At 38.4% G+C, this 27,960-nt stretch overlaps 1 protein-coding gene across 3 annotated transcripts in view; it reads right to left on the bottom strand.

Annotated features, from left to right (window-relative positions):
• Positions 1 to 27,960, bottom strand: part of ldlrad4a (low density lipoprotein receptor class A domain containing 4a) — a 96,937-nt gene that overhangs the window by 25,887 nt on the left and 43,090 nt on the right. Inside the window, exon 1 of one of the 3 annotated variants that reach the window (XM_084424154.1) lies at positions 8,553 to 8,959. The exons of the other annotated variants lie outside the window; for them this stretch is intronic. Coding sequence (XP_084280280.1) covers positions 8,553 to 8,670 — 118 coding nt within the window. The 5' untranslated portion in view covers positions 8,671 to 8,959. Of the gene's footprint in view, positions 1 to 8,552; positions 8,960 to 27,960 lie in introns of those variants that run through there. 3 annotated transcript variants of the gene reach the window in all.

Below are 27,960 nucleotides of genomic sequence, written 5' to 3'. Positions count from 1 at the left end.
CTGCAGGGTGAGGCTCAGCTGCTGCTGTCAGAGGGCAAGAGTGGAGGGTGACACCCTAAAGCTGCCCCCTTTTTGTCTTCCAAAGACACCCGGAATACGGTGGTAAAATGATCCAACAACACTCACATAAACAAAATAAAATTGGATTTGAAACTATTGAGTCACCAAGGGGTAACTATCTAAAATAGTGATGTTGACTGAAATACATGTAATTTGACAGAAGCTCAACTGTTTTCCAAAGCTTTTTCATGAATGTTTCCATTACTTTTTCCAACAAGTCATATTGTAGTGCAATAAAGGGCTATAATCAGTAATAGGGCTGGGCGATAAATCGATAACGCTATGTCTCGCGATAGACACGTAATCAATATCAATAAAAAATATGTTCGATTATTTTTTTTTCTTCGTCGGAAGAAACCAGAGGTTGCGAAGCAAGTTTGGTTGCATGAACAAAGGCACTCACTCTCTGGTAACCAAGCAACGTAGGGAGTGACACGCTAACAGCCAGTCATGTAACAGTATCAAGTTTGGTTGCGCCATATCGTTGTCTCGTGTTGGATTCTTCAGTAACAGAACCGGCGTGGAGTGATAAGTGGAAAATGAGCGCCGCAGCGAGCGAGGAAATTGTTGATAAAACAGGAAAAGTCAGCTCGCTAGTATGGCAGTTTTTTTTGGATTGTATAAGTCTGACCGTAGTCAGACCAATGTCATCTGCAAATTATGCAAGACCGTCGTCGGTTTCTCTATGTTTATATTTAACACTTTGCACAATTGTATTACACTTTATTAAGCATTTCTTACGTATTCTTTAATTTTGCACCTTAATGTTAAGAGATAATTGTTAAGTGTTCATTGTGATTTTAGATTATTTGAGTGTTTTCCATGGTTGTGTTGACATTTCTGCCTTTATAACTGAGGGGATTATAATATAATCAGAGGAAGGTTAAGTTTAAAATAAAAATGTTTAAATGTAACATATTTTTCTCCTGGTCCTTATTTTAAATAGGTCATAAAAAAGATCAATAATTATCGATATCGACTGATATGAAACACTTATATTGTGATACAGTTCCCAGCCCTAATCACTAATCAAATGTGCTCTCTTAAAATGTCCAACAAGATGTCATGACAAAACTGAACTATTTTACAGATCAGTGGGTTGTAAGCAGATTGTATGAAACCGTATTAACAAGATTGTATAAATTGATACTAATTTTGCCGCAAATTCACCAAAACGTCAAAGTTACGAATTGCCAAGAGAGTGTTGAAATGGAAAAGTCTTGGGAAGAAATGCATTGAAAAGTCTGATTCATTCTAATGAATCAGTTTGTTGAAGTGGTCAATGTAAATGAACTGATAAAAAAATTGCAGGTCTTTTTTTTCAAGTATTTATTTAAGTGCTACCTACTTCATTATGTTTCTTTCTTCAATTTAGTTATATAAATTAGAGTGTAATCTAGTTTTTTGTGTGTTGTTGTATTTAGTTTAAAAGTTGCTTCGTTTACAAATCCTCATTATGTGCCAATTTGTAATTATTCCATTGCATATTTATACTGTTGAAAATACATTTTCTTTATAGAAAGCTTTAATGTAGTGACCTCATTTTTATTAGTAGATTGTAGTAACTAATTAAAGCGGGGCTCAGTAGTTTCGGGATTTCTTCGCTGTATTCTCGCTTTTTGCTCGCAGGTTTCTCTCTAGAGCTCCCCCCACAGCTTCGGAATAGATATTTGACAACACTGTTGTAAAAACTCGTTGGCGATTCTCAGACACCAGAGGCTAGTAGATCAACGACATCAAAGCAGATGGGACATTCTTTAAAACGTCTTCTTCATTCGGTTTCGGACAGCGTGAGGGAGCGCAATAATGACGGCATTTTAGCAGATTTATTTTGGCTGTAAAGCAATTGTTTACATCGCGAGACCTGATATCACGCGATACTTCTTGACGCGGCGGCCGGCGGCCCGCCGGCTCAAAGTTGCAAGTGCGGATTTTCCGCTCACGGGCACCAGGGGGGTGCGAAACGACCACCATTCAACCCGAAATAAGTAATATAACCATTCCAATGACTCCGAAGCTGTTCAGTTAAGGTAAAAAAGTTACTTAGTTCACCTTTAATTACATTGTCGTTCTAAGCAGCTTCAAAGTAGCTTGTAGCTTATGAAGCTACTGTTTCAAAGTAGCTTCCTGCCAGTCACAAAGACACACGTTTTTTAAGTTACACATTTCGTCAGCACAGCACTGTTATCTTGGTGGAGTGGATCTTCACTACGTTTAATGGTCTGACGGAAATTGAATGGTGCATTTTAGTAGTGTTGTAAAAATGAATCTAGTTACCCCTCAGCAGGCTGACCCACCCCCTGTGTGCCTTAAAACCCTTTTGACATGACAGAGTGCGCACACACCCTCCTAGGAGCGTGAACAGGCCATACAATGATTAGCAGGAGGGGTTGACAGCTGACCTCCGCTGTGACCTCATCACACTTGCTCACAGACGTGCACGCACACACCCCTCTGAGCTCATGCATTAGGTGCATTAGATTATTGGATGGAGCGCTGTTATGGCCAAGATGGGCCTGTAAAGTCCAGTTTTGATTGCCCTGCCCGGGGTTACTGGGGCAGGGGTGTGACCTTCAGTCTACCCTGGAGCGATGCTGGAGAGGAAGAGTATGCATATTGTATTGGATAAAGTGCTAGGGCCCATGGGGTCGCTTGACTGACACCTCTCTAACAAGGCAATTACTGATCTCACCGATGTGTTCGCACACTTCACACAACTGCTTTGCTCACAAACACTTACACACACAATGTGAATCACTACCACATTCTTGGCAACTTCACTTAGTCAAAAGCTGGTAGTAATAATGAATGTGACTAAAATGTTGCACAAAATATTGGCTATCATACTGGACAATATCAGTGAATTATTGTTGTCTGATTAGGCCAAAATTTGGTGAATATACAGAAAATAATTTGCCCATTGACCTCTGTCCATCATGGCCTCCTAATCAGCCGCGTATATTTATTAGCTCTATCACTCTGTCTCCTCTCCACCAATAAGCTGGTGTGTGGTGGGCGTTCTGACGCAATATGGCTGCCATCGCATCATCCAGGTGGAAGCTGCACATTGGTGGTGGTTGAGGAGATCCCCCCACTATGTAAAGCGCTCTGAGTACCCACAAAAGCGCTATATATAGCCTATGTTACGAATTATTTATTATTATTATTAACGATAACAAGAGTGAAGAATGCAATTTTTTCAGCCACCTGGCTTTTTTTTTACTGAAGACTCCATGTACAATTGTGATTTGTACTAAACAAGCCTAAACAGACAGCCAGTCAGAGAGAGATATCGACTGAATGTGTGCGATTACCTACGTCTATCCGCCTATAAAAAAAAAAGTTTGCCATGTCCGAAAAGGAACGTGAAATCTTTGTCGTAGCATCCTGTCAATGGCGTCAGCACTGGTCAATGCATTGAATCAATGCCATCGGTCTCTATGATGTGAAGCAGCAGCTTCACTAGGCAAGAGTGTTTAAAAAAAAAAAAGTCAAACAGTATATATTTATAATAAGGGTGTAAAATTACTCACAGTTTGTATCACGGTTTTAGGGTCACGGTTTCGGTACGGTTCGGTATGTGCTATGTTCAGGAAAAAAAGACTACTGTCAAATAGAAATAAAGAAAATAAGACAAAACAAATAAATACAATAGAGCAAAGATACAAATAAAATAAACAATGCTTTTCAGGTTTTTCAGGTAGGTCTAACATTAGTTTTCAGGTACAGAAATTGAACAAAATAATCAAATCTAAAATAACACTGCATATAATCTACAATGTATACATTTAATTAAGATTAATTAGAAATAAAGTTAAACTTAAACTTAAAAGTTATTCAATCAAGAGCAGTGAGTGATTTCTTTGTCTTTTGTTGTTTGGTTAACATTAAAACAGACAGCAGCAGGAATATTAGGCTGCTGTCACTTTAAGACATAATGCACGGATCCAACATACTGATACTGATACATATGCGTTGTCTTTCTCGACTATTTACGTTCACTTAAGACATAACTGACTATGTTTGCTAGGATACTCGCCAATATGGGCATTTGACATCATTTTTGTGTGAATTTGTCTGTTCAAGCGCAATAAGACTCATTAATACTTAATTTAGTATTCACGTGCCGTCTGAGATGTGGCTTTCCAAGTACGCGCTTCGGATGTGTGCGGACACAAATCTTCTCTCACAGTGCGTGCAAGTTTTTCTTCTTGCACTTGCATGTTTAAATTGGTGCAAGAACACGCACAAATTATAAACTTCTGTGGCAATGTAGCACTGGCCCAATCAGGACAGTGACTCTTTCGACAACTGTCCCAAGCGTCTTTCACGCTGGCCCCAGGCCATCAGGTAGTCCTTATTGACGAACCCTGCCCAGCGCTTTCGTTATTGTTTTGTGCCAGTCCAAATTAGCACTGAGTGCCTGTTTAAACACAGAAGGCAATGTGTGCTGTTTTGGTCTCACCTGCGCTCGCTCACTATCAACACCTGGGTAATGACAGCATATATGAGTGTTCATATTAGAGCAAATGGCACTCGCATCGAACAAAGTTTACAAAGAGTGACCGTTTATTCCACTTTTATTTTTATTTCCCCCCCCCCCATGTAACGCATTGGGAAGCCAGAATGATCCCAGACAGGATATTTATATGACAAGCGACTTGTCTCATTCGCTTGCCATGCTGAACTGCAACACACCAACATGTGAGGAACTTGATGTCAGCAATAGATTTACATACTAATAGTTGATTGGACCTCTCCGCTACTCCCGTGAAACGCATGCGGAGCGCATCCATTGACAGAAAAATACATTAGCTGAATGTCTGTTTTATGCGTTATTATAGATGCCTCGTTAGATTTGAGATTAACTGAGGTGCAAGTGCGTGCCGAACCATAGGCTAAAAACGGTAAGGTTAGATTTTTTAATAACATTTTAGTCCAATTTTATCAGTTATAACAAAATAAGTGGAAAATTACTGATATTGGCCGAATTTGGCTATTCATGCGAAAATTGTCTTACATTATGAAAAAGTATATCTTTTCAATCCCAAAATATAATCTTATGAACAAAAGCTGACTGCATAAACTTTAATGACATTTTAAAACATGTTAAATGAACCTTAAAAACACAACATCCTCCCACGCTAAACTTTTACTACCATTTTTCTAAAGCCAGCATCTGTAATAAATAGTTAACAACACAGACAGAACCTCTGGCCTCTGACAATAAACACTCGACTCTTGTGTACCGTCTCAGGCCTCACCCTCTAGTCTGGGCCAAGCTTCGGCCCGCCAGTGGAAAATAAGAAAGGTGCCAAATTGATGCAGAGATCAGATATTGAAAAGGATGGTGTTTTTGTCCCCTGCGTATTCGTTACATACGAGCTGCAGCACACTAGTGAGACGAATGCCAGTCCAATATCCTGTTTCTCCATTCTGGAGCTTGACTTTGGCCACTGCCCCACTGGAAATGGACTACACTAACCCTGTGTGTGCAGCCATTTGTTAGTTAGAGCAAGACAGCGAGAAAGAAAGACGCATTTCTTTTTCCATGCAGCACGACTAGCTATGCAACAGTGCCGTTATACACGGCGGTCTATTAATAGCTGTGTTCTGTTTTCACTTGAAATAGCCGTATGGTGTAAGACCTTTGTCAGATAAGATAAGCAGCCTTTAGCTCGCAAAACCTCAGATGTAGACTGCCTAAAACAGCAGACAGAACAATATGGGGCCGGACCAGGAAAAGACAACAGGGAAGGAAACTCCTAGAATCCAATAACGTGCACACAGAAGAATCTATTCCACTCGTTTGATGTGTGCTGAATGCTAAGGCTAATACGACACTGATTATACTGGCAAGTTTTGCATGCTGAGCCCTTGAAAGGTGTGTCCTTTTTTGCGTTTTGTGTGTGTCTGCTGTGTCACTGGCTCCCCCAGTTTTCCAGCCTCACTGGATCTCCGGCCCTGAATGCAGCCAGCACTGCAGTAGAATCTAAGCGCCAAGTCACCAAGCATTCCACTGTCTGCATGGCCCGTCCTGAACACCACAGCACAGACACGGAAACCACAAATGCGCTCTCACATTTTGTGTGCCAACACACATATATAGGCTGTTTTGACACATATATTTTTGCATTGTGACATTTTCATGACATTTAAGCAAACTGTTTTTGAAACTGTTCAAAAAACGGCTTTAATTTATGATGATTTTAATTAAACAGTCATTGTATTACAATGATTTATTTCATTATGACGTTGAGAATTACCACAGACCCATTACAAATGTCAAAGTCATCATAGTTGTGTAAACTTCTATAGTGGTTAACGGAAACTACAACACATATCATTTTTGATTATGAATCATGATCGTGCTTCTATGTCTTTACAAAAGAGGAAAAAAATAATATTGAGAGATTGATTACGTTGGTAAGAAGAGATATCAAATTTGCCATCACCCCCTTAGCCACTGTATTAGAACACTCACACAGCAGCGTTAACTAGTTTTCTGTAATTTAATCCCAAGGTAATGTAACACAAAGCATAGTGTTATAAATGTACACAATTTTTACAACAACAACAAAAAAAAAACTCAAAAGTAAACATCTTTTCGGATTTGTGGTAACACAAAATGTGAAGGGGGTTTGTTTATAGAAAAAACTGTCATGAAAATAATGCAAAATTCTAACTGGCCGATAAACAATGCAAACTTCTAAATGATGCTTAATATTCTTTACACATAATATAATTTTTTTTTTTTTCATTCTCTTATGTAGTCCTCACTAGCTGAGGGAAACTGCATATGCATCATACATCTTACAGAACAGAAATCCATTCAAGTTCATGAGCAAATGAAAAGTTTCTGGGGCAAGAAGACATCAGTGCCATCTACCAAGAGGCTTTGAGAAGAGGGACAATTCTTTCATATGAAGGTTTACTTTTAATAATTCATCCCATTTGCGGCAGAAATAGCCAGTGCGAGTACTGATTATGACAGGCCCTTTTGTCCTCTGTGGATTCAGACAGCCCAGAGTCTCAGCCAGTCTGGGCTGAAGTGGGGGAAGGGTTGACTGACTGGCTGCCCGCTCCAGACCGCAGTGAACCAATTCCCAGCAATAACGCCAGCGGACGTACACACAGCTTTAAGATTTTCAGCAACATCTTACCCTACAGCTTCTATGTTAAACAACAAGAGGCAATTACAAGAGGTTCTACAAAGTAATATCACATTAAGTAGGCCTACATGCAGTTCTCATGTATAGTATAAATGCTAATAGATTAAATAATACATTAATGGAGGGAAGAAACACATTTGGACAACTAGAGGTGTGTTTGTCTGGGAACCCGACAGAAGGGATATAGTTAAAGAATGTGTGCACTATGGCAAGCTAGTTTAACATTTGTCCATAAAATTATTTTTAAATATTACCTTTTTTTTCTCCTTCAAATTTACTAGTAACTATCATTATGTACTAATACTTGTTCTAATAGTACTTATCTATTCAAAGTTACTATATAGAATTAAACATAGAAAATCTACTCCAGTTTTCTTGGTGTGAATTAAATAGACGATAGGACCTTTATTAGACGCTAGTGTATTCCAATTGTTACTAGAAAATGTTTTACAATAAAAAGTAAGATTTCATCCGAAATGCAAAGAATCCATTCTGACTAGTGAGAACACCTGGCATAAGTAAAAAAAAGAGACTGTAACTAACGAGATAAGAAAAGCTACTAGTCACAATTTTTTTCTCATAAATCCGTGCTAGTAGCTATCTAGTAAGTACTAGTGACAAATTGAAAATTATACTAATCACTATTGCATTACCTACTCGTAATTAAGAAATAAGCACTTTTAACATAAAACAGACACCAGTTCGTTTTCAGGGATAAATGTTTAACGGCTTGCCATATTGTGCGCAGCCCCCACAGCAATACCAGCAATATCCAACTGATGCATTGAGTTGTGTTCCAGTGCCAAACACTCCCAGACGCCCGAGTCATCAGCAACACTCACTTGTATTATCATATTTAATTGGTCAAGCTGTTTAAAATACAACAGGGGCTTATCAAAAAGTCGTTTTTGACAAACACGTCGCATTTTGGGGGGGCTGAACGAATAGTTTAATACGCCACAGACAAATTCAATGGGTGTACAAGTCAGATAGTGGCAAATAACGGCCAAATACTGTAATAACTAGACCTGAGAATGACATTTAAACTCAGATAAATCTTTAATACGTTCGCGTTTGACATTCGCACAGCTTCCATAATAACGGATTCGAAACTGCCACAGTTACATTTGATTCATTTACTAATGCAGACCGAATTGAATTATTGAATTTAAAACGGTTACATTGCCACCAGGGTGAGTTGATAACGGTAGGTTGAAAACATTCTATTTTCATTCGGTACACGTCCGAAAATTGATCAAATGTAACAGTTTGCGTTCCCTCCGCATTCGAAAACGGCTCAGAAAAACCCGCCCTACTTACATATATCCATTCCCTGTGGCTGGGATAGGGTGCAGTTGCAGGAGCATGTGTCATTGGAGTTGGCGGCGTTGTTGTTGTTGTTGCTGGAGCTGCTGTCCGGGACCGTGATGTTTCGCATGGGGGCTCGGGGAAGTGACGGGACGGGGGAAAGAGAGCCGCCGGCCGCGGCCCTCACATGAACTGAGGAACACTTCCACAGCAGCAGCCTGCGGTCTCGGTGCACGCGCGTCTCATGCCATTCTCACGACTCTCTCCGACGCATTTTCTGCTTCTAGACTACGGTAAATACGTTCCCCGCATCTTGACGGCCTTTTCCTCTGCTTTCATTCAGTAGAATGGCTTTCTGTGACGGTCTCAGGCTCACAGCCCACCTCCTCCTGCGCCTCCCTCCTCCGAGAGGGGAGCAGCTCCAGACAGACAGACAGGAGCGGTGGGAGGGGGGACTGGCGCTGACAATGGCGATGGTGAGAGAGAGAGAGAGAGAGAGGTTGCTCTACCCTCAATGGGGCTGTGTGTGTGTAGAGGCGGTTAGAATTACACACACACACACACACACACACACACACACACACTCATTAGTGCCAGCCACGACCAATCAAGGCAGGCATTGAAGAGGCTTTAACCTTGGGCTGACCCCACAGTCTAGCAGATATTCAGCAGATGTGTCAGACACCCCCCTTCTTTCCCAAACTGTCTGCGGTCTATAAATATCCGGGGTGGTTTTGGTGTGGGGAATGTCCGGCTGAGTGGGCAAAAGTGAAGTAACACCAACACCACCAAAGTATTTGGACTCTCAAGTCACTTCAATTTGTGAATACAAAATACAAAATATCAAACCAAGTGTGTCATCAAACACAATTCTAGAGCTTTTATCAAAACTTATCACATAACTGATGTCGCTGATGTGCTTTTAAGTGGATGTATGAGGTCAGTTCTCCTCCAGAAGAAATTTGTGAAATAGCCTACACAAAGTTTGTCTTTTTTTTTTGTAACATATTTTGCTTGAAAATCTTAGTTTAAAAAGAATGCCACTTGCTTTAATATTTAAAATTCATAATGTTTTTGGGCCACTGTATGTCTAACTCTTAATTGTTGAATTTCACTTGTCATGCACATATTTCAGTGTCTATTATAAATTATTTAGCGGTGCTAGGGGTAATATCTCAATATTTTCTGGGATTTTATTGATAATAATTAGATATTTTTAATGCATTATATTAGATAATTTAATGGAGCTCAGAGGGGACATGAATACATTTAACCTGCAGTTACGAATGCATAAATAATGTTGTGATTTAAAACAAAATAAAACATTAAATACTGATATTTGAAACCATTTAAAAAATGAAAAGATACTTTAAATGTGAAATCCGCCCGTAGGTGGTAGCAAGTCACTGTTAATGAGTGAGTCATTGAGATTCAGCAGATTCATTCAAACGGCTGATTCATTCAGGAACGAACATAGACAGTAAAAGAAATGGACACAGCGACCCCATAGACTTCGACGGAGACCAGTGAAGTCAATTAGAAGCACTCACTTCCTGATGCCTGAGCGTACTGCGCATCCTCAAACTGAGTTTGATGACGTAGATGTGACGTGTGCAACCTGTCTGACAGTTGTAAGTCTTCTAGTAGCTGTGCCAAGAGAAATCTGAATCATTCCCTCCGAATCTTGCAGAGACAGAGAGCGTGAGTAGCTGTCCATGAGCTAGGAGTAGGAGCAACCTTTGGTAAGTATTCTTGAATTTATCTGACTTTATGCCTCCACGTTCCCCCGATTGCCTGCGAGCTTCTCCTCCTGTCTATACGTTGATTTCTCTACTGTGCAACAGAGAGTCGCGTGGTTATGACACAATCGTTAGCCTGTTTTTACAAAAACGGCTTCTACGGGGCCATAACGTAAGATACAAGGTAATGGAGCCTTTTATACATTGTGGTGTTTCTTTAGAAATAAACAATGGACAAATAGTGTCTTTAAACGCCTCAGATGTAAGGTTATTCGCTGTCAAAGTGATGCCAAAATGAATGGGAGTCAATGGAATGCAAACAGCAGGTGATGGCTTGTTGGCTTGTTAGCCAATGGATGCCCCATAGAAGGTACGCTTTCCAGATGCTGGATTACCCCCTTGGGAACGAAGCACTTGACTGTATTAATGAGTAGGGGTGTGCATTGGCACTGCCCTCACGATTCGATTCGATTACGATTCACCAGGTAACGATTCGATTCAATTCGATTCTACGATGCATTGCGATGCATCAAAATTCTACTGCACACAACAAGGCAAAATATTCATCACTCATGAGGCAATACAAGCAGTCAGATATTGAACAACAGATTTTATTGGCTGCTATGTGTGTATTATCACTCTCCTGTATCTTTGACATAAATGTCATTAAATATTTTTCAAACCTGAAAAAGAAAGCATAAATCACTGCTTTCAGTGCTTTGAATGAGAAATGTTTCTCTTCTCTCTGCTTGAGAACCATTTGAAATTAAATTTCAACTTTATTGTCCAACTCAAGGCCAGAAAATAAACAGTGTAGGGTGTAACGGTTCACAAAATTCATGGTTCGGTTCAATACGATACACTTGTGTCACGGTTCGGTACGTTTTCGATACAGCAAAAAGAAAGAAATGCCAGAGAAATTTCCTTGTTTTTTTGTTTTTTTTTTATTAGAACTAACATCATAAAGTATGACATTTTTTTTCTTTGAGCAATGATGGAGCTATAATTGACTCTTCTTAGGAGCATATAAAACAAAACAGCTCCTTGGAAAAAATTTAATGTAATATTTTGTGCTTATAAACAAATGTTTATTTTAGTTCAGATTAACATTTGAGGGCAGCAATGTTATTCATAATGTCGAAATAAATCCGACATAACGTTACTTGAAAGCATTATAGCCTACTATTCCTGCCAAACTTCCAAAGTTGCAGTTAGTGTTACTACAGTAAAGCCATGGTGAATGTTGCTGATCTGTGGATAGTTCATTCATGTCACAATGTTTCTTCCTGGTTTCCACGTCAGCGCTGTTTGATCCGTTAATAACGGAGAAATGTGAATGTTTCTCACTAGATCTCGCAGCGATGTTATTACTTTAGTGGCGAGTTCAAATGCTTTCTTTACTGGATCTCTTAGCGTTGTGTAGTATAAGATCGGCTCGCGCTGCGTTGGTCCAAACTTATAAACAGTCCGTCACGAGTAGCTCAGTTTCGTTCCGCTTACATTGCGTTTGCCATTTGATGTTGTGGTCGCGCCAGCGTCTACATTATGAGCGCGCTCGCGACGCGCTTACATTTGAAATAACCGTTCGGTTTGAAAATGCGTACCTTGTACCGAACGGTTTAGTACGAATACGCGTACCGTTACACCCCTAAAACAGTGACATAATCGATTATGGCACTTTGCCGCATCGATGCTGAATCGTGCATGCCCCGCATTGCGATGCATCGCCGAATCGATTATTGTTGACACCACTATTAATGAGTGAGTCATTGAATCATTCATTCAACCAATTCGTTCAAAAAACTGATTAATTCACTAACAAAACACCACCGTGTGTTGCTCAGACGCAAAACAGTGCTAAAACAGGCAATATTGCGTCTAAAATGTAAGTCTTCTTGTTTATTTATCTTTTGTATAAAAATGAATGTCACATTTGTAATCATGCTTATATTTGGAGAAACTTGTGACATACATATAAAAGACATACAGGAGCATTTTGTCTCCTTATCTTGAATTTTGATTTTAATAGACTAAATCACGCAGTGAATGTGCACGTGCACTAGTCTAACCTACAAGACTGCATCGCGTAGTGTATGCGTGCACTCTCTGAGTGTGTATTTCTAAAGTGAGGGACAAGCTCGATAATGTTAGATCGCACATCGTTAAAACAACAATTTCGATATATTCGTAGACGATATATTGCACACCCCTAATCCGTGCACCCCTAACATAATTTTTTGTCATGTGTCCTCATTATCTTTAATCAAAATAACTTCCCCTCCCTCTTGCAGCGACATCTCTTCTCTGACGCTAAGGCAGGTCAAGAGTCCTGCATGGGTCCTGTTTGGTAAACCCCAGAGATGGTCTTATTAGGGAGATGAGTACGAGGTCTCTGCGGAACAAAAAAGTGTGTTTCCTGATTTTTGGGCGTATTCAAACTGAAATAGGAGGTTTCCCACCTCTTTACCTGATTTGCTCAAATTGAGTGGGAGATTCCCAAATAATTTTTTTCCCCGTCAACCCCAATATTTGATGCGGAGAAGCACAAGCACCGTCTGCTACTGAGAGATAGTTAGCAGCACACTTTTTTTTTATGATTCAAGCTTTTTATTTTAGCAGCACTAATTTAATTCCATGCCTGACCCGTTTGACAAAGACCGTGACCCGAACTGCACCCACATTAAATCTACAAATAGATAGACAAAAAATATTTATTTTCTCATATAACACAACCAATCTAACTCCCATTAGGCATTCTGAGTTAATGCTTTTAAGAAAATAGACATGCAGCCCAACAGCGCACATGGCAATACTCAACGCTGCAAATCGCGTTGTAATTAAAAACCTTGACGGTCTTCAGGCTACAGAGCGTGAACACAAATAAGCACGAGACCATTTGAAAGCATTTGCCCAGTGGGTACAGAATTGAGTCTATTGATTCCCAACCCGCACTGCAAATGACAAATATTATTCCACCTGTTACTTTTAAATATTAGAGGTTTACCCGTTGGGTACCTGTCCACGTTCAGGGTAGGACAATCTGTCGCATTACATGAAATTACAGCAATAGCAAACCACTACAATCCAATCGATTCCTGATGGACAAAATCAAGTCCTGTCCTATTTTCTTTTTTCTTCTTGAGAAGACATTTTACTCGGATATACTGTACGTCACAATAGGAAAGCAAAGACTATTGCAACTTCTGTTTCATGCTGACTTTAATTCCAAACCTTGGATCATCTTATTTTATAATGACATATTGTTAATGATATATTTGCCTTGATATTTAAAACTCATAATATTTTTGGGCCACTGTATGTGTAACTCTTAATTGGTGAATCTCACTTGTCATGTACATATTTCATTCCAAAATCAAAAGAAAGAAATATGAATTTATTTTTCTTTAGAGAAAGTGAAGCCAGTTTTAAAAACATTCAGTTTTAAATCATTTGTGTGACATACAGTTATAACAATTTAAGCATTCGGGTACTCCACGGAAATTCTCACTACTGTAATGTGAAAATTATTATATATTATTAACACTATTTATCAGTGTTATTTTAGTATTATTTATATAATATTATAGTATTTATGAATGATTTTTTATATATTTAGTTTTCATTTTAATTTAATTTCTTAATATTTCTATTTAGCTTTATTTTATTTTATTTTAATTTCTATTTTTTGTTTTTTAGTTTAAGTTTCATCTATTTAATTTGACCTTATTTAAATAAAAAAATATATATATTTAAAATATTTTTAGCTTCAGTTAACAATAACAACACTTATTTATATATCATAGTATTTCTCTCACTGTCTATATACTGATTTAAATGTTGAAGTTATATAAAAAAATATATATTGTGGTAGTCAAAAATTACTATTACAGTAATGATAATCGCTATTGAAAATGATGGGGAATGCAAAAATTCCGTTTAGACATTATTTTGAAAATGTGTAGAAGATCATTTGAAAAATCTTTTCATCTTCTTCTTCTTGACTTTGATGTGCAATGTGACCTGGACTTGTTGTTGTGACACTCTGGCCAATGTTCTAACACGTACTAGCTGTGAATAGACAAAACAAAGAAATGGTTACGTCTCAAAAACAAAGAACATGCCGCTTCATTCAGTCGTGTTTACAAAGATGAAACGTTTACACCATTTAACTGTTGTCGTTTTTAAGGAATGTTTGTCAGGCTTGAGAGCTAAAATTGGCCTTGTTATGACTGAAGTTGAGAGAGATGCAGGTTTTGCTTTAGCGCCCTCTGGTGGCATCTGGGGTCATGGCACCACTGCATTGCTTTAAATGTGAGAAGAGTGACCGGTGTTTGTGGCCTACTTTCTCCTGTGACCTCTCACTGACGGTGTGATGGTTTGAAGTGTTTCAGGCCGAGTTGCGGTAACAGATACGTGAGTGTGTGGCTGTGAGGATATTTACAACGATAAGACAATCTGTGGTGAGACGAGTTTTCCCCGTGCGACTGCGAGCCGGTCACAGTAAGGTCGGACAGATAAGAATTTATGACAACCTCTGATTTTACTGGGGTACCATTTCAATGTTATAACTATTAGTCTTAAAACACTTACACTTTATACTGTTTTGCACGACTTTGTCAGCCAGGCAAAAATAAGTCTGATAAGTAAGACAAATGATTTATGGTATCATTAATGACCATAGCACAAACAATTACACGCCAATGATTAGTAATTGTGCAAACCCCTAACCTCAAGTATGAGCAATAGTAATGCCTTAGTTAACACAACTGATGAAAACTGACAGGAAAGAAGAAAATAAAGTTTCCCCCTTCAATTGTAGCATCTGTAGCATATTTAGAATTTTTGAATATTTACTGTAAGTCGTTTTTTAACGGTCATAATAAACATATAATATCATTTTTAAATATTTAAATCAGTATATAGGCAGTACAAGCAATACAATGATGATGTATAATACCAGTGTTGTTATAGAATTAAAAACTATTAGAAATCCTTTTCTTTAATTGAAATAATAATAAAATATAAATATTCAATGAAACTTAAAACAAAAACATTTAGTTGCTTTGGCAACTTACTGAAATAACAGTTCATTTATTAAAATTAACTATATAACTATAACTATAACTATATATATATATATATATATATATATATATATATATATATATATATATATATATATAATAAGAAAATATATAATAAATCATTTTATAGTTACCCAATATTAATCAACCTTTCTTACAATATCACCTCACACCACAGACGACTCCTTTCAATGCTTGTCAGTGTCTTTAGGGATGACTCATAGCGTCTACTGCTGGAGGCCAAGCTTCTTACAGCTGAGACACAGACACATCAGTCTGCCTCCGTCACACCACCTGTGATTGCTCAGGTGGAAGTCTAAATCACACTGCCGTCAGCCATCACATCAGCAGAGATCAACATCACAGTTAGACCAAGTCTAGCCAAGTAAATGTGCCTTATATTCGTGGAAGCAGGCAGGGACTTTAGACTGATATACTGCACTATGTATTTGGACACTATAAGATGGGAATAAGAAAAATTAAACTAACTGAACCAGGATCACTTCCTCACAGCAGGATCAAACTTGTAGGATCAACACAAACTTGTACAGATTCAATAGTGAGAACCTTCCATTGACCACTAACGGTTTTTATATTACGTTATACTGATTATAATACAACACGGAATACAGTTCATAATATATTTAATTTTATATCGGTCACTGTAAAAACTTTTTTTTCTTTTTTTTAAATGCTACAGTATGTTAATTGGTTAACTGTAAGTTATCTTGTACCGTACATGGTTTAACATCAAATTATGTAATTTTACTGTAAAATACTGTCAAATTTATAGTTTTGGGACTTCAAGTAGCAATTCTAGAATTTATTAAACAACTTTTACTTATAATCAACACTTATGTTTAAATAATTAAACACGTAACATTTTTTAACAGTAGCATTTTTACATTATTTTTTCAGTTCAAATTACATTTTTAGATTTAATTAAAAAGAATATTTGGGCCATTTGACAGCTGATTGACATAATTTGACTCAATAAACCCTATACCCAAGTTTATTTATTTTTTTTATTTTTTTGAATAACAATGATAATGATATTGAACACACGAATAGGCAACAGTATTGATTAGAAGTGATTAGAATAGCTGCAGTCAGCATGAACTAATGTAATCCTCATTAATTCTCTCTCTCTCTGACTAGACTATCAACTATGGTAATACCCCAAAATGTGCTACTAAAGAGTAGAAAGGAAGAAATGCCAGACACGGATAAATCAGACGGGAACAAACCAATACAAGTACAGGTACTTGTCAGTTTTCACCAAGACTGCCAAGTTTGTTTGTGTGTGTGCGTTTACCTGAGGATGGGAGATATTGATAGGCTGTAAAGTCATGGGCGTTGAGTGGCCGTTCCCCTGGGAGCTATGCAGTCTCTCACTGCTGGTGTGATGAAGTGTTTACATGAAGGGATCACCCTGAGGGGGCGGTATTCATTAACCAGACTTACAGACTCAGACTATTGACTTTTCGCTCTAGACTGAACCTCTCTCTCTCACACACACACTTTTACCTTTAACACACTTTCCACAACTTCTGTTTGAGTAGCTGCTCTTGAACATGGACTTTTGTTATTGAGCTCTGTTTCCACTTAGAGCTCCACAGCACCTCATTTTATTCATTTACAGACTTTACAGACCATACCTAAACTGCAGCTCTGGGGAGTCTTTGATGCATGAGCAATAAGAACATTTTTACATGTTACAAGGAAAATATGTTGAAATCCTCATGGAAAAACTCGCTGTCAATGTGAAATGACGTTCACAAACGATTTTACTTCCATAATCTTATGTACTTCATAGTGAAACAGGGTCTATCTATCTATCTATCTATCTATCTATCTGAGGTCACGTTAACCTAAAATTTTCTGTCATTGGCTGAATTTTTTTAGCAGAAGGCCGTCTGTAATTTTGGCAGATTACACTGAGGGTGATCTATTGTAACTTATTACAGTAATTCCCACTCCTGTCCAGTTGGTGGCGAGTGAAATCCCACACTGCAGCCGATTCTAAAGATTTCATTGGTCATGTCAATCACTGTACTGATTGCCTACACCAGTGGTTCTCAATTCCAGTCCTCGGGACCCGCTGCTCTGCACATTTTGTATGTCTCCCTTATTTAACACACCTGAACCAGATCATCAGCTCATTAGGAGAGACTCCATGAACTGAACTGAGTGTGTCAGATAAGAGAGACATACAAAATGTGCAGAGCAAGGGGTCCCGAGGACTGGAATTGAGAACCACTGGCCTACACCAAACACTGATCCCTGCACCTTGCCGTCACTGTAACATTAACCAATGAAATTGGCTGCAGGGCGGGATTTCGCTGAACTGGTTAAAAAAAAAAAAAAAAAAAAAAAAAAAAAAAAAATCAAGCCCACGAGAATCGTCTGTCCGAGCCAAGTGTGACACACAAGTCCTGAAAAGTGAAGCCAAAACGTTTCGATCAACCCAGGTGGCTGGATGCAGTATAGGTCATAGGTCATAAACCCCGCCCTCTCTGTGTAATCAAATGGGACAAAAAAAAAAAAAAAAAATTTAAATTACACTTAAAATAATTTATTTCCAAAGATGGTTTCTGTCATTCTAACGTCATGATTGAGAGCTGTGAAAGAAGTAGTCACTGAGGCACTTTAAGGAGCTTTAGGAGCATTGAGGAGCTTTAACTTTAATTTTTATACATTTCCATAACTGTTTGTTTCACACTGACATAATGAGTTGTTCTGCAGTAAACTGTATTAACCGATTCAGCGGGAGTGTGGGCGGGGCCTTGATACCGCGGCTCCCCTTCACGCTCACTACTGCGCAGACTCGGGCTCCAAGATGTCAGCTCCATATTAAGACATTGGCGGCTTCACTTTTCTACAATGGAGAGTGAAGGTGAATCGTCCATCTTTTTTTACAGTCTATGGTCCAAGCTGACGCACAGATGCAAAATCGAATCTAATGACAATTGCCTCTCAATCTCAGAGCCTAGGCTGCCTACAGAGACGCGTTTTTTTTGACGGCATGCTTATGGGGCGGGCAGCTAGCGGATCGTTAGGAAAGATTAGTGTGTAGTGTGATTAAACATGAATGTGATCATTTATGTTTGGGCCTGAAATCGGTGATACAACCTTTAATGCATTTATCATGTTATAATAATACGATTATAATACTACTAACTAAATAATTACATAGGCCTAATTATGTTTCTACTCCAATTTTTTATTTTTTTTATATAAACATTTAAATGGTGGCTGTCATAAAAACTTGACTGATTTATTCAAACATACATTCAATATTGAAGAACCGTAAAAAAGATATAATGAATATGTAATATTCTGCATATATTTAGAAAAATGCTCCTATCTAGAGTTAATTGTTAGTTGGGGGCAACCCTAAACATTTCACAAACTTCTGCCATACTTTGACACGGTTTTAAAATAATTCTCAGTCCAAACGGCTGCAGCATTCTCCTGCTTTTTCTCATTCCTCACAGGACACTCATGGTAAGTAAAACTACTCATAAAAAACCGCACACAATCTACCAGGGGAAACATATGCCTATGTTTGTCCTCACTGACTGTCTCGTCTGGCTTTTAGCAACCTTTAGAGTCTCTGCTACACGACTGTCACCTCAGATCAGGACACATCTCCTTGTTTGTCATTTCTTCTGCTCTAAAGAGTGGGACAGAAAAATACTTTCTATGAAGCTCATTAGTAGTCATTTCCATCTTTTTTCATGGATGGATACATTTCAATAAATTTTTTATTTAAATTGTCATTTTTCTAAGAGAAACTAGAATACAAAACAAATAAAAAATCTTTGTGGACCCTAGGGGAGTGAGTCTTTGGGTAGACAGTGAATCGATATCATTCGATTCACAATTCAATGTTTTTTGATTAATGATTAGATTCCGTGCATTTATAGGATTATTCAAATGCTGATAGTGCTGGAGTGCAGCACTTCGTTACATATTACTATACTTAAATTAGTTTTGGGGGCTTTCAATTTGGTTAGACTATGGATGGATGAACAAATGTGTATTAAACTATACACTACCATTCAAAAGTTTTGGGTCATTAAGATTTTTTTAAGTTTAAAAAAAATAATTCTCCTGGTTGCATTTAGGCTACTTGATCAAAAACGCTGTAAAAACAGTAATATTGTGAAATACTGTTTTTTTTAATGGCTGAGGCTGAATCCCATTCAGCCAGCCACCAGAGGAAGCCCTTTCCTGAGTACTAGTCATGGGCCTGTTCTACACTGCTTATTTCCTGCTCATTTCCGAAGTATTGCCAGTTTCACTGCACTACTGAGCGTTTACCATTGCCTGCTCTTAATGTTGCTTGTTATGACTATTGTGCCTGTTTACTGGATATCATCTCTTGGATTACTGTTTTCATTGTTTACCTGGTTGGACTTTACATGTAGTTAAATACTTCGCCACCCATGAATTCAGTTGAAGTTTCTCAACTCCAGGCCGCATTCGCTTACCAGAGTGAACTGCTCAAGAGATAAGGAGCAACTATCTACAAGCCACCAACAAACACCTCATTCACTATGTCTGCTCTTTCCCATCTATTTAAGCTCAACAGGTAAGATTTCCTGAAAAATTTGTTGGCTCCGCTGCGAAATGCAGGGGGAATCTACGCCAGTGTAGAATTTTATTTCTCTACTCAACCTGAGTCATTTGTTTAAGAATCTAAGAAGTGTGCACTCATGATATCCCTACTCACCAGAAAAGCGTTAGACTCGGCCACATCCGTTTGGGAGAAAGATACAGTTTCAAACATCTTTTGATTACTTTGTGCAACAAGTTAAAGAGGTGTTTGAATATCCAGCTGGGGGTAAAGATGTTTCTGTTCAGCCGCTTCACTCATGCCAGGGCCATCGATCAACAGCTGAGTATGCCATCACATTCAGAACTCTAGCGGTTCAGAGCAGATGAAACAACGTGGCCTTCAAAACTGTTTTCCGAGAGGGGCTTAACCACGAGCTACAGGTCAAGCTTGCATGCAAAGGTAAGAATGCTACTGTAAGAAATTGGAATGTGGGTCTGCCTCGACCCAGACTCCACTCCAAAATATATTTTAGAATGAGCTCATCCCTGAAATGTCTTAATTATCATAGAGATGAAGGAAGTGAAGTTATATTGTTTCTTCACCATTTGGGTTGATCACATCCTGAGAAAATGGTCATCATCAATTGTAGAATGGGTGTGGGACACACAGAACCATTTCAGACAATGGGGTGTCTCAACTTCATTAACATACAGACCACAGCTGTTACAACAAGAGCAACTTCATTTACATTAAGAGTGGTAAACTGTAACAGGATAAAAGGTTTAAGGTTTGGATCTTCTGGTTTCATTCTGACACCGGTGAACCCAAGGTGCTTTGTGTTCTTTGCCACTGCTATGCTGTAATAAACTTCATTTTTGAGATCTTCAACGTCCACATCATTTTTTCTTACACTACTGTCTGAATTCATAAACATGGCTATCAAGATTGATAACTTGATTCGTAACTCATCACGATCCAAAGTATGCCCCGTTTCTCAAGCCACAGCCTCTATACAAGCATGTCCCAAATCTGCAGAATGCCACGATGAAAAGCTCTGCTACTACTGTGGTAAACTCGGTCACCAGAATGCCAAATGCCCGACACTAAGGCATCAAGTTTACAAGTACTACAGATTACCCCTCTCCTATTCACCATAGTTTTTCTCTGCCTGTTGATATCTCCTTCAATGAAGCTTCCAAATGTATTACAGTGCTAGTGGATTCAGGAGCAGCTGTTAATTTGATTCATGCAGATCTGGTTAAAGAACTCAGCAGGGATACATGGAACAGTGGGGATGCTATCAACATCACCGCTGTTAATAAAGAACCCATTGGCACTGGAATAACCCATCATACTGTTCCAGTTACCCTGCAGTCATTTTACTGTTTGTCACTGACACTCTCAAGCAAGTATTCATCCTGGGCCATCCATGGCTGGCTGTTAATGATCCATCCATATCCTTGAACCAGGGTGAGCTCACACAATGGTCAGATTACTGTCAAGCCAATTGTCTAAATGTCACCGTTTCCATGCCATGTCTCACTACTAGCATTGAGAGCCCAGAGGTCTCCAAAGAAATCAAGTTTCCCAGTGAGTACAGAGAATTGGCAGAGGTATTGAGTAAAACCAAGGCAACCCAGTTACTACCTCATCGTCCATGGGACTGTGCCATTGAACTGTGCCATTGAACTGTTAACCAATGCAGCCCCACCTGCGAGCAGAGTATACCCTCTCTCACGTCCTAAAAGCTTAGCCACGGAGAGCTACATTGAAGAGGCCCTAACATCTGGGTTCATCCGGCCCTAAACCTCACCAGCAGGAGCAGGCTTGTATTTGTGGAAAAAAGATGACGGACTCCATCCATGCATCGACTATAGAGGTTTGAACACTGTCACAGTTAAATACAGAGCGACGGAATCATGCTCCCACCTGTCCGTAGACTTCATCACTGATCTGCCCAACTCCAACAGATTCACCACAATACTGGTAATAATTGATAGATTCTCTAAGTCATGCAGGTTGATACCCATGAAAGGTTTACCCACTGCAATGGAGACTATCTGATAGAGGACCCTACTTCCAGAGTCTGGCAGACCTTCTGCAAACGACTTGATATTAATATCCGTCTCACTTCAGGGTATCATCCACAGACTAACGGACAGGTGGAGAGACTTAACCAGGAAATCGGCAGATACCTCAGGTCCTATTGTATTCAGGAATAACAAAAGTGGACCGACTTCCTCCCATGGGCTGAATATGCACCCTAACTCCCTCACTCATTCTTCAACTGGACTCACTCCATTCCAATGCGTACTGGGCTACCAACCTCCAATGTTCCCCTGGTTAGGTGAACCCTCTATGTTGCCAGCGATGGATGAATGGATCAGGCGTAGTGAGCTGGTTTGGGACAGTGCACACGTCAGTCTACAATGAGCCATACTCGCCCAGAGGATTTAGGCGGATAGGTGAAGACGTCCTCACCACAACTATCAACCCGGTCAAAGGGTCTGGTTGTCCAGACGTGACCTCAAGCTCTGGCTACCCTGAAGGAAGTTCAGCCCTAGGTATGTGGGTCCTTTCAAAAAATTATGTCAGATTAACCGTTACATACGTTCTAGAGCTTCCTGCTCATTATCGAATATCTCCTTCCTTTCATGTCTCCCTCATGAAACCGGTCCACCAGGCATCTGGCCCTGGTACCACGGATCCTGAAACGCTGCCTCCATTGGAGATTGATGGAGCACCAGCCTACAGGGTGAAATAGATCCCAGACTCAAGGCATAGAGGGGGCCAGATGCAGTACCTGGTGGACTGGGAGAGCTACGGACCAGAGGAGAGATCATGGGTAGCCGACTATTGTTATGACTATTGTGCCTGTTTACTGGATAATGTCTCTTGGATTACCGTTTTCATTGTGTTTGCCTGGTTGGACTGTTACCTGTGTTTTAATCTTTGGCCTGCCTTTCGACTGTTTCATTGCCTCATGATTTTGATTTGTCTGCTCTGTTTATTTTCAATAAACTTCCGCATTTAGATTCTAAACCTGTTGCGTCTGTCACAATTTTCTATTGTAATATATTTTATAATGGAATTTATTCTTGTGATATCAAAGATGAGTTTCAGCAGCCATTACTCAAGTCTTCAGTGTCAAATGATCCGTCAGAAATCATTCTAATATGATGACTTGCTGCTCAAAAAATATTTCTTATTATTATCTCTCTGTTAGTGTTACTCAATCTTAGTGCTGCATTTGACACTATCGACCACAACATTCTTTTAAATAGACTCGAAAATTATGTTGGCATTTGTGGAATTAAATTAGCATGATTTAAATCATACTTATCTGGCCGTTATCAGTTTGTAGTAGTAAACGAAGAGATGTCATATCGATCACAAGTTCAGTATGGAGTACCACAAGGCTCAGTACTAGGACCGTTACTGTTCACTCTGTACATGCTACCCTTGGGAGATATCATTAGGAAGCATGGCATTAGTTTTCACTGTTATGCTGATGATACTCAGCTCTATATTTCTTCATGCCCTGACGAAACTTACCAATTCACACAATTAACGGAATGCATAGCATATATAAAAAAAAAACTGGATGACTAGTAATTTCCTACTAATTAATTCTGAAAAAACAGAGATCCTAATTATTGGACAAAAAAACGTCCTCACGTAATAACCTACAATACTATCTAACACTTGATGAATGTTCTATCAAGTCTTCGTCGTCGGTTAGGAACCTTGGTGTGCTCTTTGATACCAATCTTTCATTTGAAAGTCACGTTTATAGTATCTGTAAAACCGCATTCTTCCATCTTATAAATATATCTAAATTACGACATATGCTCTCAATGACAAATGCGGAACAGTTAGTTCATGCGTTCATGACCTCAAGGCTAGATTATGTTAATGCTCTTATGGGTGGTTGCCCTGCACGCTTAATAAACAAACTACAGCTGGTCCAAAACGCAGCAGCTAGAGTTCTTACTAGAACCAGAAAGTATGACCATATTAGCCCCGTTCTGTCAACACTGCATTGGCTCCCTATTAAACATCGTATAAATTTAAAAATCTTGTGATTACTTACAAAGCACTAAATGGTTTATCTCCCCAGTACTTGAGCGAGCTCTTAAGGTGTCTACGCTAATATTAGTCAATTTGTAAAGAAAGACTACACGCCAGCGCACATATATATTCAAATGTGCATATACCTATAGACTGAACCGGAATAGACTGGTATGCATGTGCAAACCGTCAGCGTTTTCACAGATTTGCGTTTTTGAAGTTTACGGCGGAGATGATAACATTTTTCAAAATTTGAACAATTTTGTGAATCAGTCAAAACTAACTTTAGCTGGATAATAACTTTATTCTAGAGCTGCTGTAAAGTCAAAACAATAGCTGTTATTTTAATTACCTTTTATCACTGTAAAGCTGCTTTGAAACAATCTATATTGTTAAAAGCACTATATAAATGAAGGTGACTTGACAATGTTATGCTGCTTGACATTTTTGTGGAAACCGTGATACATGATGTTTTTCCAGGATTCTTTGATGAATACAAAGTTGAAAAGAACAGCATTTATTTGTAAAATAAATATTTTGTAATATTAAGCATTTAATTTACTTTACTGTCACTTTTGATAAATTTAATGTGTCATGTGTCCTTGCTGAATAAAAGTTTTAATTTATTTAGATTAATTTATCTAACTGGAACCATGCATCGGATAATTTTATTGATCGTTTACTGAAAGCAATCATAAACTATATTTTTAAATAAAGTGCATTGATTTTACAAACTGATTTTAATATGAATCACATATATATGCATGCATCCAAAGCACAGGACCAACTACAATGGCTACATTCAGAAAACAGACACTTCCACCTTAGCAATAGCTATGGAGATCCCAATCCCTTTTTCATCACTGCAAGAAATCACAGAAATCTTAACTGTAACTCAAACGTCATTTAGAAGACTAATCCCATCCGAACAGTGCTTATGGGAGATGTCTGATTTGTGGATGACAGACCACACCCAGAGATCAGCTGACAGCTGCAGGAACATTTTCATTTCTACCCCAGGAAAAACAGTCTGTCTCTTCCTTCATCACAGAAAGAATGGCGGACCAGCAACTTGTTTTCTCTCGTCACTCCTCATTGCACATAAACTGCAATGTTCCACTCGCTCTTTATAAACTTTATTCAATCTATGAAAGCATGCGGTTTTATTCATCCCATGTGAGATTAGATAACTTCCAAACAGTCACATGCTTAATCTAAAATCAGCAGTTTCGAGGCAGACTCTAGCTTTAAAATCAAGTATCTGCAGTCTGCCGTCCCTCCTGTTGCTGATGCGGTGTCTCTGACTGTTTGGGGGTTTGCTGCAGAGAGAGAGAGGGAGGTAGTGTGCACTTCACCATCGACACACTCACTTCCTTCCCCAAACACATGAACACACTCTGCGCACAACTGCCAGAGGGAGGGAGCAGAAAAATATTTAAGGGCCGACTCTACCGGACTGACAAACAACAGGCAGACATCTTGAACGCCAGTGACATAAGCACAATGAAACGTTATCATCACAATATTTTTCTGAACCTCTCCCTACAGTAAAAGAGACCAAGACAGGCTGATAATGCAGTTTTAGCTTCCCTTGTGTTCTGTGTGCCTTATATTGTCTTATAATTTTGGATTATTCTTTCAAGAGCATACAAATCCTCTTCCTATTTGCAGGCTGCACTGGTCAGGATATGAGTGTTTGTTTGTGCAGAGCAGACAGACAGACAGAACACAGCGACAGTGCTTTTCAATTCACTCCAATTACATCCCATAGACAGACTCAATGCTCTCCTTCTTTTTGTGTGTCCAGGTGCCACAATGTTAGGATATTTCCACCTCCCAAAGTTCACTATAGGATAATATGGTAAAGACTGAACATACATTATGGAAAATTGGCAACAGATGCTCTCCTCAGCTCACACAGGGCACGTTCTTGTGTTCCATCGGCACTATTTTTCAATTGTTAGTCTACTTACACATGCGGTAGACAAACGTCTTTATTCACTGTATTGTTTTTTCAGCATCTTGCGACATGAGTGCCACATTAAAACACCTTGCCAAGTGTTATCAACCAGCAGGCTGTTAATGGGAGTTAATGCAAGTTAAAACAGCTCTCAAAATGAAAATGTAGTATATATTAAATATATTAAGTATATATTTATATTAAATGCAGTTAGATGAACTTTAGTCCTTTTTTGACCCACTTAAGCAACAGGACATAAGTACATCGTTATATAATTAGTATAATTATAAAAGGTTTTATTTTACTAAACAAAAAAATTCCCGCTACTGTAAGTAATTTCTTTCTTTTTTTTCTGTAGATACTATTGTCTCTGAAATATGATATAAATGTATTATCAAATGTACTGACAAGCATTTATGGGGTAAACTAAAATATACTTTAAATGTCACAGTTTCTATTGAAACTTTATTTAAATACATTTGTAATTACATATTTGTAAAGATGAATTTGCAAATGAGTATATTTAAAATATATATTTACTTTAAATGTGATCTCAAATAACACAAAGGAGTTGAATTAAAACTATAATTAAAAAATTATGTTAATTTAGTACTATTCACAAGCTTTGACTACATGCTGAACTATTACAGTAGCCTACTTGCTTTCCTGGGTGCAGGTCATGTATTCTTCTGTTTCTCAACTGATAAAGTTGAAAGAAAACAATCACAAACTCCTGAAACACAAGGGGTATTTTTTGCTAAACAAGCATGTGGATGCATACTTTAACTGAAACTGAAATAAACATTTAACTGAAATAAAAATAAAACCATAATTACAAAAAACTAAAACTCAACTAAAAAAATATTACAATGAAATCAAAACTAACTGAAAAAAAAAAATAATAATAATAATAATAATAATAATAATAATCCAAAGGGATCTATTTTAGCACCGATTTTATTTTCAATGTATATAAATGACATAGGTCATGAGATAAACACACACACAAAAAAAATGCTGATAACCCAATGTATCTACACAGAAGCACAGTCCATGAATCAAGCCATAGAGCTATTACAAGACTCTTTTTGGTCATTGCAATTTCCATTGTTAAATTTAAAATTGGTTTTAAATACTAAAAAAGTCCCACTAAAAATATGCTATTTACCTGCTGTCGCACTAAAATATATGTTCCACCTATTTTAACCTTGGAAGGGGACTGTATAGAAATAGTTAATTGCTTTAAATACCTGGGCATAAGGCTTGATGAAAGGCTGGGTTTTAATATACATATTGAAAATCTTTCAAAAAAAGCTTAGACCTAAATTGGGTTCTCTCTTTCGTATAAAGAAATGTTTTCCTTTTGAAGCAAAAGAGAGAATAATCCAAAGTTGTTTCCTCTCAGTGTTGGATTATGGTGATGTGATTTATATGCATGCAAACCTATCTTTACTAAAGAAGCTGGACTGTACATATCATGCTGCAATACAATTTGTGACGAATACATCTTCACGTACCTATCACTGTACTTTGTACGAATTGGTTGGTTGGTCCTCCTTGTGCCAAAGGAGAAAAATGCATATGCTGCTGTTTATTGCCAAGGCATTATTAGGTAAATTACCAACTTATTTTTATAATCTCTTATCGTATTAGACTTGTAATTATAGGACTTCTAAATTACTTTTAATTGTTCCTAAAGTATATATAATTATTTTTTTTTTGGTGATTTTTACCTTTTATTATGACAGGACAGTATAGAGTTGACAGGAAGCGAGGTGGGAGAGAGACGGGGGATGGGATCGGGAAAGGTCCACGAGCCGGGACTCGAACTCGGGCCGCCCGAGCGCAACGGCGCTACATGTCGGCGCGCTGACCACGAGGCCATCGGCACCGACGTTCCTAAAGTATATTCTGAGTTTGGCAAAGCTGCCTTTTCCTCTCATGCTCCTAGGTTATGGAATAAAATGCAGCGCATTATGATGGTCTTTATCTTTAAATATTT

This window comes from Rutilus rutilus, assembly GCF_951802725.1.
Source record: "Rutilus rutilus genome assembly, chromosome: 11".
NCBI classification, from domain to species: Eukaryota; Metazoa; Chordata; class Actinopteri; order Cypriniformes; family Leuciscidae; genus Rutilus; species Rutilus rutilus.
This window is presented reverse-complemented; position numbering and strand designations above follow the sequence as displayed.